Source organism: Rana temporaria, chromosome 7 (assembly GCF_905171775.1).
Source record: "Rana temporaria chromosome 7, aRanTem1.1, whole genome shotgun sequence".
Classification (NCBI taxonomy): domain Eukaryota; kingdom Metazoa; phylum Chordata; class Amphibia; order Anura; family Ranidae; genus Rana; species Rana temporaria.
Genome location: NC_053495.1, coordinates 155,836,431 through 155,851,633, shown reverse-complemented (window position 1 = coordinate 155,851,633; position 15,203 = coordinate 155,836,431). Strand labels below are relative to the sequence as shown.

At 45.5% G+C, this 15,203-nt stretch overlaps 3 protein-coding genes across 3 annotated transcripts in view; 1 reads left to right on the top strand and 2 right to left on the bottom strand.

The window, feature by feature from the left end:
• Positions 1 to 5,573, top strand: part of LOC120945796 (ranaspumin-like) — a 36,828-nt gene extending 31,255 nt beyond the window's left edge. Inside the window, exons 14-15 of the mRNA XM_040360206.1 lie at positions 1,009 to 1,059; positions 5,520 to 5,573. Coding sequence (XP_040216140.1) covers positions 1,009 to 1,020 — 12 coding nt within the window. The 3' untranslated portion in view covers positions 1,021 to 1,059; positions 5,520 to 5,573. The remainder of the gene's footprint in view (positions 1 to 1,008; positions 1,060 to 5,519) is intronic.
• Positions 5,574 to 5,667: 94 nt separating this feature from the next.
• On the bottom strand, positions 5,668 to 8,211 carry LOC120945795. The gene is made up of 2 exons (XM_040360204.1): positions 7,366 to 8,211; positions 5,668 to 6,920 (listed from the first exon to the last, which is right to left on the bottom strand). The coding sequence occupies exons 1-2, from the start codon at positions 8,147 to 8,149 to the stop codon at positions 6,904 to 6,906; spliced, it is 801 nt and encodes a 266-aa protein (XP_040216138.1). The 5' UTR covers positions 8,150 to 8,211; the 3' UTR covers positions 5,668 to 6,903.
• A 1,350-nt stretch (positions 8,212 to 9,561) lies between these two features.
• LOC120946223 lies at positions 9,562 to 13,580 on the bottom strand. The gene has a single exon (XM_040361046.1). It carries the CDS (start codon positions 12,945 to 12,947, stop codon positions 10,032 to 10,034), a length of 2,916 nt encoding a protein of 971 aa, XP_040216980.1. The 5' UTR covers positions 12,948 to 13,580; the 3' UTR covers positions 9,562 to 10,031.
• Positions 13,581 to 15,203: the final 1,623 nt, after the last annotated feature.

The following is a 15,203-nucleotide window of genomic DNA, read 5'->3' as shown; positions in this document are numbered from 1 at the left end:
CTGCCTTAATCAATAAAGGGCAATGCAATTCCCTTGGTTTATGTGCTTAATGCTATAATAACATTCATTTGTTATTTACCTGCCCACGCTATCATTCTGCCAAAATCTTTCAGTAACATCCAGTATTCTGAATTAAAGTGCTATTCAATGCAAAAGAAAACATTTATTGTATTGCAGCTTACCATTTCCTAGATGTGATGGCTGCATTAGTTTTCTTTTTTAGAATTTCTTTCCTTTACAGTAAAACCTTGGTTTGAGAGTAACTTGGTTTGAAAGCGTTTTGCAAGCTAAATTTTTAAATAACATTTTGACTTGATATACAAGCGATGTCTTGATATAGTAGTGTCATGTCACAACTGGGTATACAAGAGAAGCGAGGTGCTTCTAAGTGTAGCAATGTGGTTACATTTAATGAAGGTACAACACTTTGCAACATATTGCTACACTTGGAGGCGCCACTCTTCTCTTTTATACTCTGGAGCTCCTGTTGGATTTTGCTTCTAATCCATTGTGGAGGCTTCCATTTGTGGATGGACATTTTATGGTTACACAACCTATCACATTGCTATAATCGTTTTATATGGACTATAAACGGAAGGACCTATGAATAAATGGTTGTGGAATGAATCATTTAAGTTTCCATTATTTCTTATGGAGTCATTTGCTTTGATATACAAGTGCTTTAGATTACAAGCATGTTTCTGAAATGGATTATGCTCACAATCCAAAGTTTTACTGTATTTTCATCAGGTGATCCTGCCAGTAAATCTATTTTTCAACATAACAAGCTATCCTACAGATGTAGCAGTTAGAGGGTTGAAACCACCCATATAACACTGACAGGGGTGCAATGATCACCTTTTATTTATGTAGAACCTTTATGCCAAAGGGAAATAACAGTTTGCTGTGACTATGTATATTTTAACAGTCCATATATTGCAAGCCTGACATGAAGCAATATGGTTTTCTGTCAACAGTTAATGTTTATTTATATTTTTTCTTCCCAAGGTCGGTAAATGAACTTAGGCTGGAAACTACTTCCTGAATTATTATCATGTGGTAAGTTTACTATTATATATATATATATATATATATATATATATATTCTTTAATACATCTACCAGGATTTTACTGCAAGGAAATAAGAGAAATGGGCTTATATGGTAATCAAATCAGACATTTCATCTTAAGGGAACCTGTGAGGGCAGAAATATGGCGACTGGCATTGCTGACTTGGTATTTAAGTTGCAGGTTCCAGGGCAGTCATCCTGATCCTGGATTCATTATCTAGTGAATCGCCATCCTTGGGCACACAAGCAGGAACTGAGTTTAGTCTTTTATAAATACACCGGTTACATGTTCCTTCCAATTTGTGACTACTTCAGAGCCTGTCCCTTTATACCCATATCAGCAATGACGGCTTCTATACTGTTATCCTTACAGACAAAATTTAATGATATTTTATATTAGGACGTCACTATCATCTAATTGTTCCCCTCAAACTGTAAAAAAATATATGTATTACTTAAAAAAAAAACTGTCACCATATCCATTCAGGGCAAAGTGACAATGTCTGTATAAAGGGACTTCCCAACACACTGATACTCACCTTGCCTCCCTCCACTTCTTCCTCCATCACAGCTGTCTCCACAATCCTCCATGTCAGACACTAGGGGGAGCAGTGACATCACTCCTCTGTAATGATAGACCCAAGCACTGTCACTTGGTAGAAGGTCACATCCCTCATACCCAAAGCACGGGGGATTTTCACTGGCTGGTAGCAGCTCTAGTGGGTGAGGGTAGGTGGAGTGATGACAAGGTAAGTATCAGTGCATCAGAGAGGTCATCTATCTCTTTACAGCAGAACTTTACCCCTGAACAAAGAATTGCCAGCATCCAGACTTTTTATTACATACTGGGGGAGATTTACTAAAACTGGGACACACATAATCTGGTGCAGCTGTGCATAGTAACCAATCAGCTTCTAATGTCAGTCTGTTCTATTAACCACTTCATTACTGGGCACTTAAACCCCCTTCATGCCCAGACCAATTTTCAGCTTTCAGCGCTGACGCATTTTGAATGACAATTGCGCGGTCATACAACACTGTACCCAAATTATATTTTTTTGCGATATGGCGGCGGACGTATCGGACACTTTTGACACAATTTTGGGACCATTCACATTTATACAGCGATCAGTGCTATAAAAATGCACTAATTACTGTATAAATGTGACTGGCAGGGAAGGGGTTAACACTAGGGGGTGAGGAAGGGGTTAAATGTATTCCTTGGGTGTGTTCTAACTGTGTGTGGGGGGAGGGGACTGACTGGGGGAGGTGACCGATGCTGTGTCCCTATGTACAAGGGACACAGCATTGGTCTCCTCTCTCCCTGATAGGACGTGGAGCTCTGTGTTTACACACAGAGCTCCACATCCCTGCTGTCAGCGCCGATCACGGGTACCCGGTGGACATCGCGGCCGCCAGGCACGCGCACCGGCTTCCCAGCAATGCGCCGGGCACAGTGTTTCCCCGCTGCGCGCCTCCAGCGGCGCGCACGGGGGGAGGTAAACAACAGGACGTCCAGGGATGTCCACCCGGCACTTGAGAGCCGCGCTGTGGACATCTTTTGTCTACAGCGCGGATCTCAAGTGGTTAAAGGGTAACTCCGCTTTTGTGGGGAAAAAAGCTAACAAAAAATAAATAAATATAGCATATATAGTTGTGGCACAAGTCATATTATAATTGAATGATATTAAAAATTATCTTTTCTTTTCAATCTGAGGCACTGAAATGTTATGTAAAAAGCAATATGGCTACCTGGAGGTGTTCTGTGCACAGATGGTGTAGAGAACTCCTCCCAGAAATGTCATTTCCTGCTTGTGTGATTGGCTCACTGACTTTACCAGACATCTGCACTAAGACACAAGGTAGATTTTGAGCATCCCCTGCAACAAAGATGTCATTTGTGGTGTGACTCTCTCAAAGGGAAATCATGTTAAATGGATGTAGGCCCTGCCAGGGGTGGACTGACAACTCATGGGGCCCCCGGGCAATAGAAGATTATGGGGCCCCCAGGCTTACAGATGGCCACCACGTCAGGAGGCAGTGCAGAGGCGGGGCAGCTAAAATCTCAGAATTTTAACATCAAAAGCATGCCGGTTTCGGACATATCAGAGACAGATGTAAAAAAACACAGATTTTTACATACTATCCCTGGTTTTATTGAGCCTGGCAACCCTGATGGGGCCCCCTAGAGGCATTGGGCCCTCGGGCAGTGCCCGGGAGTCCCAATGGTCAGTCCGCCCCTGGGCCCTGCAGCCTTCCTCATTAGAGCCGTGCAGGTACAGCAGCTGATTGATATTTATAAAAACACTTCTATACAGATTCCATACAGACACAGACAAACACATGGCAATTTCCTCAGAAAAACAAAAGGTAGGAATCTGCAACAAAGTTTGTTAAAATCCCTGCAATGTACATAGCTAACCCAGAGGGGAATGTTTTATTTTCTCAACGAAAGTGGAGTTACTCTTTAAAGCGGATCTCCGCCCGGAAAAAAATATTAAAAGCCAGCAGGTACAAATACTGCAGCTGCTGACTTTTAATATTAGGGCACTTACCTGTCCTGGAGTCCAGCGACGTCGGCAGCAGAGGACGAGCAATCGCTCATCACCCTGCTGCTCCCCCCTCCATCCACGGTGAGGGAACCAGGAAGTGAATCGCTCCGGCTTCACTGCCCGATTCCCTAAGGCGCATGCGCGAGTCACGCAGCTGCACCAGATTCTGTGTACAGCAGTTTTAGTAATTCTCCCCCACTATGTCTCTTCTTCTATAAAACATTCATACCTGCCTGCTCACAAACTTCCTTTGAATGCACAGCTCAGTGTACTTCCTCAGCATTCCTCAGTGCTGGAAAGAATTCATTCCTGTGCATGTGTGTGGGAGTTACATCATCCTGGCCCAGCCAATCAAAGTAAAGATGACAAACCTTGTAGAAGACCAGGTGAAGATGTCAATCATGGACAACATTGGAGCAGAGGTAAGTATTGGAGGCATAAGATCCATTTAAGAAAGATTCCAATATCAGAACATGACAAGGTTTGAAACTTTATTTAATGAATGCTTTCCCTCAGATTCCATCAATAAATGTGAAATGTCACTGACATTTTTATGCAGTTAGCAATGCAGTAACTTTGTGCAAACAACTTTTTATTTAAAGTGATACCTTTAGGTGCATGACTTAGATGTCTGAGTTTGTATTAATGATCTATACGGTTGATTTCTGGTATTTCTCCCGGCCAACTGAGTTCCAGACATTTGAATAGTCTCATACTTCCACAATAGTCATCTTTGTTCAGTACATCACACATCTGTGCTTACAGTTGCAGGGAAGCCACCAGACTATGACATTGTGATATCAAGCCAGGGCAGGTTCCAAAGGAGGAGACATGTGAAACCAGAATGCAAAAAATTATTAATTCCTTTGGGTGATACCAGTGTTGCAGGAATTGGGGTTGTGCTGGATTTGGGTGGGAACATTGCACCTGGGAAAACAGGACAACCTACTCAGTGTAAATCAGATTTGGTTTCTAAGCAGGGTGGCACAAAATATGAACAAATTAATAATGCCTGGAAAATGCCTTATGGTATAGAGGAGGAGGAAGAGGAGACATCTTGGGGTAAAAGGAAGAGAAACGCGTACAGCGATGTATATGATAAAAGAAAGGAAAGGGGAGGTAGAAAGGCCTGGGAATTTCATAGGATAGAGGAAGTGATACAAATCTGATGAATGAGTGGTGGTCAGAATAGGAGAACCATGGCAGGGGATGAGTAGAGCAGAGATGGAGGAGGGTACTAAATATTCATGATTTTCTTCTTGGATTCCGTGAGTGATGCCATTGACCATAAAGATTTTCAGTTTCCTAACTTTTATTAGCTCCAGTATACAACACTTTAGACACCATCACAGTTGTGGTCGCCAAGACCACCTCCTGCAACAAAAATGCATAGACTTCATTGCCTCCATACACAATGACTCCGTCCCTTACTAGGTCTGTAGGCTGGAAACCTGGGCTAAATTGTCAGTTTAGTACTTTAATGTACAGCCTCCACTTTCTTTTCTGAGAAGGTATTTATTTCAATGGAATCATAACATAACAGTGCACCAAGTTTTGGGAGATTGATGATGAAGAGGGTTTTGGATTCAAAATTCATGAATTTCCATTCCAATATTATCTCATATGTATAAATACTGTGTTATAGGACGAAGAGGTTCTTTCTCATTATACATATTACTGTATATTGTTAACAAGACCTCCACTTTTAAATGCATTGAATTTAATCTGATTACTGATCAAAACACTTCCCAGAGTCACATCTCTAACTCTATATATTCTTCTTGTTATGTTTTTATGTGCAGAGAAGAGATGCACATAAAGTATTCTTAATGCTGCAATACTGAATGCATTGTATTTAGTTGTTTATTGATATGGCTAATTTGAGTTTATTTTCTAGGTGCATTCTGAACTTCGAACGTAGCAAATAGGACAGCATGAATAAAAAATACCAAAAAAATATAAAATCAAATCAATGATTTTTTTCTGATTTTCTTAAATTTCCTTTCTTACATTTCCATGTGCCACAAAACTCTTAACTCTAACTTTATTCTCTAATCAATAAACTTTATTCAAATCAATGAATTGTGTGCAGTTGTGTTATTTTTACCAAGAATATTTAGAATATGATGTGTAAAGTATACAGTTTATTATTTGGGAAGGATAACTTCTGGAGCTTTCAGTAGAAGGCAGGGCCGGTACAAGGGGTGGGCGGAAGGGTCGAGTGCCCTGGGCGTGTCTTAATCTGGGGGGAGGGGGGGCGCACTGGGAGCTTCGGTAGCTGCTCCTGCCTCACTGACAGGAGTGACTGTGTATTCACTGCATTACCGGACTCCTCCGCTCATTCAACTCCACTATTCTCTGTTGTTTACTGCTGCTGATAATTGCTCTCTCCTCAAGCAAGCTGCACTTCCGCCCTCAACTTGCTCTCCTTCCCAGGTCACTTTGTGGTGATTTAGGTTAACCTCAAAGGGGGTTAATTAGGATTCTACTGCTGCTTCAAATCAAAAGTTCAGATAACTGGCGTGCACGCGGGTAATAAATGACTGATACAACTTCTCAGTTCAAGTACTACTTTATCTCTGGTTTATTGCAGACAAACCTTCTACATACAGGATGATACTACGTCATTATTATGTTAATGTGAACTGGAAAGCGCATCTAATTGGTCGAGATACAAGAAGAGTACTAGATGGGGTGTCGATCTTGGCCGGGCCTCTGACATGTCTTCACCTCCGCATTCCAAAAGCTGTGTGGGAGTGGGGGGGGGGTGTCCGCAATCTTTGGTCTTCTCCTTTGTTTCTTGATGGAGGGGGTGTGATTAGGAGCTGATTTGAGTAAGGAAGTAGTATAACAGTGGTATACATAAAAAAAGCAATATAAACTTTATATTATAATAAAGATGCATAGAGAATAGACATTTTCTAATTTATCATTGTGCTCATTGCATTCCTTCACAGACCCCCCTAAAATGGCTATTTTCTATCTGTCCCTCAAACTAAAGGACCCAAAATTCCCCAGGGCACGGAGTCTAAGGTCCAGCAGGTTTTCTCCGGAGCCTCTAGTGGTGAGGATGTTCGCTGCAGCTGTACCCAGGTCGCACCACTGGGTTCCCTATCCTTTCCCTATCCTTTCCCTAAATCACTATAGGACTGTGAAATTATGAACGGGGAGTGACTGTAAAGGAGTGAAAGGTTTATCCTCTTCCTTCATAAAGGGATCCTCTTCTTCTTGGTGGAGAAATACAGGTGTACCGTTATCTACAGCCTTGCTCATTAACTTCTTTACAAAGGGCAGGATACAGCATACAACCAGAGCCAAAAGAACTAGGATTATTAATACTGTTACCCCTATCTGGGCGAGCACCTTTTGCCACCCACTCATCCAGCTGAAATATTGATCCCACGGGTCTGCAATACCTGAGTTCTTCTTCAACTCCAATGACAGACCTTCTAATTTCTTCATAGCTAGAGTAACCTTACCATTTGGGCCAGTATTGTCAGGAATGTAGGTGCAACATGTTCCCGTTTTCTTTATCATTTTACAGACACCTCCTTTCTCAGCTAGCACCATGTCTAAGGCCATACGGTTCTCGAATGTCATATAGGAAGTGGGGGCTAACTGGTCAGAAATTCCCTGGAGGGCGTCCCTGGTGTAATTTACAAATCTCTGTTGGTTGTAGTATATGTAGTTAATCCAATCTACATTCTTGTTGACAGTAATCATGGGGATCAAGGACTCAAAACCAGCATTTACCTGGTCCCTGGCTTTGAATTGATCAGGAACCCCCCTTGGGACCCCTATGGCATCTATGTACACATGAGGGTCAAAGCTTCCGGAGGGAGCTGTTCGCTTCCTCCTGTGTCTTGGTGTTGGGTCAGTGTATGCATCATCCTCTGTTAGGATATGGAGGGGCATAATGACCTTTGCAAGGGCACATTCACCGGTCCAGGGTCCCTCTAATCTGGACCTAATTTTTTGGTCCCCGCAGATCCAGTATATGTCACCTAGGGACTGAATTTGGTTTTGTGTTAACTTCCCTGATGCACCACTGTAAGTGGAGCAGTATCCCTCAGTAAAGTTACCCAGGAACCTTCCCTTACCCTGGTAATTAGAGTAGCAGGTATAGTTCCCAGGATATATGGTGATACCCTCTCCAGGCTTTGGGGTTCTGGTAACTATAGGATACTCCTTTTTCCACGTCTCACATGAAGAGTGATTGGTGGATGTATTGGTAAACAGGCTGAGGAAACATTCCTCACTATCTCTTGGAATATGGAGAGGGACTGTTCCTAAATGTGGCCTGGCACTACCACAAACATAACAGTTGCTTCTGTTATGTTGGTTTGCACTGAATCTCATCCACTCAAGCCACAGATTAGTGTCAGAAAACCCGGTTTCAGCTGCCATTGTCTCTTCAAAGGTTGGGTTTGCTATTGCTATCATGTCACCTAATGAGTGGATGGAGGGTTTGAGAGGGTTGACCACTAGTTTCCCGGGCTTGGGTGTCCACTCGGAGGAGTTATACATGTCTCTCAGTAGGAATTTTCCTTTTTCCCCCCCAATGCCCCCTGCTGTCCATGTCCCCAGTACATATGAATGAATGAATGAATGAAAAACTTATAAAGCGCGGCGCATGCGAACTGAATCGCTTCTGGGCGCTAGTTGTTTGTGTCTCATGACATCAAAAGAGCAGAGTTTTGATCCGTCTTCTGAAAGTCAGGTGGTTTTCCTCCAACCGAATGCTGGTTGGTAAAGCGTTCCATAGTCTAGGACCCTGACAAGCAAACCTTCTTTCTCCTTTGGACTTGTATTTGGTTTTTGGTACCCTGACCAGATTTTTTCGGTGGATCGCAGAACGCGATTCGAATTGTGAGGTTCTATCTTGTCGCAAAGATATTGCGGCGCCTTCCCATGGATGCACTTATGTGTCAGGCAGAGTGCTTTAAATGCAATTCTGTCTTTTACTGGCAGCCAGTGAAGGGTTCTCAACGAAGGTGAGATTGATTCCCATTTTTTTTTCCCAGTCACCAGTCTGGCGGCCGTATTCTGAACGACTTGCAGACGGGAGATTTGGTACTTTGGGAGTCCGAGGTACAGGGCGTTAGCATAGTCCAGTCTGGAATTCACGATTGTTCCCACCACGACTGCTACGTCTTCTTTGGGGATAAATGGAATAAGTCTGCGTAGTAGGCGCAACAGATGGTGCGCTCCGCTGACTACTGACCCTATTTGTGCGTCCATTGTCATGAAGGTGTCGAAGATGACCCCGAGACTTTTGACTTTGGAGCTAGGGGTGATGATTTGGCCCAGAATGGGCGGGGGTGTCCAGGTTGTTGCCAGTTGACTCTTTCGGCTGGCGTGAAACATAAGGAGTTCTGTTTTTGAACTGTTGAGTTTAAGATAACTCTTAGTCATCCAGTTTTCTATCAAAGAGAGACATTTCTCTAAACTGAGATGATGATCCTTTTTGTTGCAGATGCGAAAATACAGTTGCGTATCGTCTGCATAAGAGTGATAGAGTAGTTCTTGGCTACTGATAATATCAAAGAGAGGGCGAAGATAGATGTTGAATAGCACCGGTGACAGGGGGGATCCTTGGGGGACTCCACATGACACCGTGCGCTTTTCCGACGTGAAACAACCCAATTTAACTGTTTGTGATCGGTTTTCAAGAAAGGAAGAAAACCATGGTAAATCACCTTCTGCGACTTCTGCTACCTTGGCTAGTCGCATTAGTAACAGTTTGTGGTCTACCGTGTCAAAGGCTGCGCTTAGGTCCAGCAGAACCAGGAGACAAGATTCTCCTTCGTCTGCGGCCTCGAGGGCATCGTCCCATATTTTAAGTAAGGCCGTTTCTGTCCCGTGTCCGGGACGGAAGCCTGATTGTAATGGATCTAGTAGATTGTGGGTATCTAGATGCTGTTGCAGCTGTTGTACCACAACTTTCTCCATTATCTTGTGCCAGCATCATCGGGACCAGGGTTTTCTACGGTCAGGGCGAATTTCATGCTATGTCCTGTTTTCCCACTGTTCAGGCATGTGCCTGTTTTTAGTAGGGTCATTCTGCTGATCAAAGATTTTCCATTCTTATCTCTCCTGTCCAGAGCACTCTGTGGTCGGTACCCCCAATCCGTTCCCGTGTTCCACCCCACTGACCCCCAATAGTCACAGTTTTGTCCCCAATACTTGTCTGTGACACATATATATGTGGAGCGGGACCTGGGTGTGTCACGGTATAAGTTACATTGCCAGGGAACTGGAGGACAGGAGACTATGCTACAGTAATCAAAGGTGAAAGTGGCCACATGTGTGTTGGATGAGTTGTACCAAAATGTGGTCAATAACTTGTCATTTTGTGTGATGGCTACCTGCTGAGCCCCCACCAATCCCAACAGAAAAAGCATATATATCATGATGTAGGCAGGGTCTTGTCCTCAGGGGCTGGGACTTTCTTACAATGGGAGGCGTGGATCCAGGTGCTTTTCCCTTCTAGCTTGACTGAGGTGGCTGTGGTCAGCAAGACTTGGAACGGGCCATCATATCTTGGCTCAAGGGAGTGCTTTCTCACAAACTTCTTTACTAGCACCCAATCTCCTGTCTGAAGACTGTGAGTTCCCGAGTCTGTCTCTGGGTCTGGAATGGAGGAAAATACTTGAGAGTGGATATTGGTTAATTCTTCAGACAAACGTGTGACATAGCTAGTTAACACATCAGATTGTAACTGCAACTGCTGTGGGAAATAACAGCCAAGTCTGGGGGCTGAACCAAACAGAATTTCATAAGGGGACAGAGCATGTTTTCCCCGGGGGGTGTGTCTGACACTGAACAGGGCAATAGGCAAACTGTCTGGCCAACTCATGTTAGTCTCTTGGGCCATTTTTAACATCCTGTTCTTTAGAGTCCCATTCATCCTTTCTACCTTCCCGCTACTTTGAGGGTGGTATGGGGTGTGTAGAGCTAACTGAACTCCCAGTGCTGCCCAAATCTCTTTTGTAAGGGTTGCTGTGAAGGCTGGGCCCTGATCGCTCTCTATCACCTCTGGAACCCCAAATCTACATACTAGCTCACTCAGTAGTTTCTTAGCCGTGGTCTTGGCTGTCATGTTTGTTACAGCGTAGGCTTCTGGCCAACCAGAGAACATGTCCACCATCACTAGGGCATATTCATATCGGCCACTTTTTGGCATCTGTATGTGATCAATCTGTATCCTCTGGAACGCATAGAGCGGTTTTGCCAAATGCTTCTGCGGTGTCTTCTCTGTCCTCCCCGGGTTGCATTTTGCACATACTGCACATGAGGTGCAGTAATTTCTGGTTAGGGTGGTTATCCCTGGGGCCCAGTAATACTTGCTGATTAGTGAATTCATTAAGTTCTTGGAGAGATGTGCAGGTCCATGTGCCCATTGGACGACTGCTGGATACATATATTTTGGTAAACAGGTTTTCCCTCTCATCAGATATAGATCTCCCTCATATTCTGCTCCTTTATCGATCCATTCCAAATGTTCGTCTGTGTAAGCTGCCCTTTGCATAGAGGCCAGGTATAGCCTGTCAGATGGCACATGGACTGCCAGAGGCATCTGCGCTAAAGATTCACTCTCCTCTTTGGCCACTTCAGCCATTTTTCGTTGGTCTTTCGCTCCTTGTTTGGCAGCTATATCCGCTAGGTGGTTCCCTCTGGCTTCTTGAGAATTCAGTTTTCCATGTGCTTTAACCTTCAAGACAGCCACTTGGTCAGGCAGGAGTAGTGCATCCATTAACTCCTTGATGGCTGGGCCGTGTTTCACCAGTGTTCCGGCCGCTGTCAGAAATCCTCTAGCCCTCCAGATGATACCGAAGTCATGGGCCACTCCCAGGGCATACCTTGAGTCTGTGTAAATGTTGGCTCTTTTACCTTCTGCTATCCTACACGCTGTAGTGAGGGCATGGAGCTCCACTTCCTGAGCAGATACAGTTGGAGGTAATGCTCCTGATTGTAGAATTTCAAATTCTGAGGTCACAGCATAACCTGTGTGGTACTTTCCTCCTTCATCCGCATATCTGGAGCCATCCACAAAAAGTATGTAGTCAGGGTTTTCCAGAGGAGTTTCACTCACTGTGGGTAAATGTGTGGTTTCCATGCGCATCATTTCAAGGCAGTCATGTGGAACAGTACAGGGGTCCTTTTCTTCATCTTCTCCGATTCCTTCTTCATCTTCTCCATCTTGTCCCCCCTCGAAAAATGGCAGAAGGGTGGCCGGGTTGAGAGTGAGACATCTCTGGAGGGTCACATTGTCTGGAAGGAGGAGGGAGATTTGCAACCGAAGATGTCTGGCGGTGGACAGGTGTCGGGGTTGCACCTGATTTAAGATGGCAGCAATGTCATGCGGTGCCAGAAGAAGCAGGGGGTGTGCTAAAACGAGGTCTGAAGTTTTGTCCAGTAGTGCTTGGGCAGCAAAGACTGCTCTTAGGCAGGAAGGGCCACCCCTAGCCACGGGGTCTAAGCGGCATGAATAGTACCCAATGGGTCTAGTCCAGCCTCCATGTGGTTGAGCTAGGACTCCTGTTGCATGGCCTTTTCTTTCCGACACAAACAGCTTGAAGGGTATTCCATAATCTGGGAGGCCCAAAGCAGGAGCTGTAGATATTGCTTGCTTCAGCAGAAAGAAATTGTCCAGGGCTTCGCTTGACAGGGTAAACGGCACAGACTTGAGAGCATCGTAGAGTGGTTGCATGAGGATCGATGCATCAGGGATCCACGCCCTGCAGTAAGATATGAGCCCAAGAAAAGCATGCAGTTGTTTAGTGGCCTGTGGTTGGGGAATGTCCTTGATAGCAGCCACTCGGTCTGAGGTGATATGTCTTGTGCCCTTGGAAATGCAGTGGCCCAAAAAGGTGACTGTCTTGGAACACCACTGTATTTTGGCTTTAGAGGCCTTACAGCCTTGGTCCGCAAGGTAGCATAGTAGACTTTCTGAATTTTCTTCTGCAGTGGGTTGGTCATCTGTGCAGAGGAGAAGGTCGTCCACATATATGAGAAGAGTCACTGCAGGGTGTTCTTTTTGCCATGTATCAAGTATTGAAGTTATGGCTTTGGCAAACTGGCTTGGAGAGTTTTGTCCCCCTTGTGGCATAACAGCCCAGGTGTACTGCTTTTTTTCATGTGTGAAAGCGAAGAGGTACCTGCAGGAGGAATGCAGGGGAACACTGTAGAATGCATTTGCCAGGTCCACTACAGTGAAGTATTCTGCCGTTGGAGGTATACCTGATAATAAGGTATGTGGATTTGGCACAATCGGGGTGTCCAACACTGTGGCTTCATTAACTGCTCGGAGGTCTTGGACCATTCTGTATTTCTCTGGTTCTCCTCTTGGGGTCCGTTTCTTCACTGGGAACAAGGGTGTATTGCATTCAGAAGTACAGGGTATCAGAGCTCCATTGGACACAAGAGTCTCGACCTGTTTTGAAATGGCTACGGATTGAGCTGGCTTCAAGGGGTATTGTGGTTTCCGGGGCAATTATGCTCCCTCCTTGAGCTTGACTAGAACTGGTGGCACTTTCAAATGACCAATGTCTTCCGGTCCCGTGGACCATAGGCAGGCAGGGATTCTGTCAAGTACTTCTTGTGGTATTGTACTTGGAGGTATTGCTTCATGAAGTCTCATCATGACAGGCAGAGAACACAAAGCAGATGAGTCTTCTAAGGATAAGGGAGTGTGTAGCTGCACTCCTCCTTCAGGCGTGAAAATGATTGAGGCCTGTAGTCTGGACAGCACATCAGCTCCGAGCAAATTCATAGGACATGAAGAGGACACCACAAATCTGGCAAGCAAATAGGGAAATGTCCCCACTTGGAGTGGCTCAGTAAGTGGACTGGAGCGGGGTACCCCATCTACACCCACACAGGAAACATCAATATTGGAAAGGAAAGAATTAGCAGGCAGGTCCTCAGCCCTCAATACACTCCTGGCTGCACCCGAGTCGACGAGGAAGGTGGTAGGTCTTCCCTGTATAGGTAACGTGACCTTAGCAAGGGGTCCCCCAGTTCCATTCGAGGACACTGCCATTAGGGGTGACTCGGGTTTGCCCATTTCCTAGCGAGAGTTGGGGCGTGCTGGTGCTGGTGGTGGTGGCTGATGTCCGCGTTGCCCTTCACGGGGGTCCCTGTCTTGTCTGGGTTGTCTTGGGGCTCTACATTCCCTTCGGTAGTGACCGCGCTTTCCACATTTGTAGCAAGTGCTCCTATCCCTGAAGGAGGGCAGCGGTGGTGGGCGAGTGTAGGCATGGTCTTCATCGTGGGCTACCATGAGGGGCGTTGGTTTTTTCCCTTTTTGGTTTTCTATACCTCTGGCCACCAGCAGCAGATCGGACATTTTCATAGAGCGGTATTCGGGGCGAGCCACCATCAGGCCTTTCCTGATATCTTCTCTAAGCCCTGAGACAAAAGCAGTTGATAACATGTGTGTGTGTGCCTTTTCATAGCGAGAGAAGCCCAGATCCTCAAAGGCCTGTGTGAGTCTGGCATGATACTTCTCCACAGACTCCCCTTTATCTTGGGTAATATCTTGTATGGTGGTGGTTTGGTCCGCCAATTTCTCCTTTGCCCATTCGTGGAGCTGGGCACAGAACTCCACACCCGAGGAATAAGAAGTGGCACTTGTCAGGCGGGCATCATTGAAGGCCGCTTGCATGACCGGCCAAAAAACATGTCCTGCTTTGATTTGGCATAAACTGATCAAATCTCTCCAAGCAGCTGAATAAGTCTCTTGTATTTGCACCATCCTGCGATAGAAGGGCATTGGATGTTTTTCCGGGTCTGGCAGACTTGTCACTAAGGCCGCTGCTTGTGATGGGGTAAAAGCAACATACATCACCGGTGCTCCTTCTGGCAACTGAGCTTGTTGTTGTTGCGGGGACTGTTGGGGGGTACTGTTCTTTATGGTTGCTAGCATATGTTCAAGGTTCACTCGGAACTGTGAGTCTGGCACTGGATTGGGGGTTAAATCAGTGGGTGGCCTCGCCGCCTGTCGTTGATCTTCCCACTCAGACGCTTCTTCATCATTAATATATCCGGCTTGTGAAGGTGACACTTCTGTGTTGGGGAAGACAGGAGTGTGGTAGGAGCCATACTGGTTTAAAACAGGGAGAACTGGGTATATGCATTGGTTAGGCTTTCTGGGTGTACCAAGATGGCCGCCTGCAGGAAGTGCACTGGGCGGAACAGGAAATGATGATGTGGGTGCATTAAGATGGCTGCCGGGAGGAAGTGCAGTGGGCTGAACAGGAAATGATGATGTGGGTGCATTAAGATGGCTGCCAGGAGGAAGTGCACTGGGCTGAACAGGAAATGATGATGTGGGTGCATTAAGATGGCTGCCAGGAGGAAGTGCACTGGGCTGAACAGGAAATGATGATGTGGGTGCATTAAGATGGCTGCCAGGAGGAAGTGCACTGGGCTGAACAGGAAATGATGATGTGGGTGCACTAAGATGGCTGCTGGAAGGAAGTGCACTGAGCTGTACCTGAGACGGGGTAGGACAGGGTTGTCCCTCCCCTCCTCTGTTCCAAATCTCGTAGGGAGGGGGTTTGGAAACATCCTCAGG

What these genes read in the sequence shown, in the direction of transcription:
- LOC120945795 (XM_040360204.1), bottom strand. Translation starts at nt 8,149, where the DNA reads ATGTATAACTCCTCCGAGTGGACACCCAAGCCCGGGAAACTAGTGGTC.
- LOC120946223 (XM_040361046.1), bottom strand. Translation starts at nt 12,947, where the DNA reads ATGGTCCAAGACCTCCGAGCAGTTAATGAAGCCACAGTGTTGGACACC.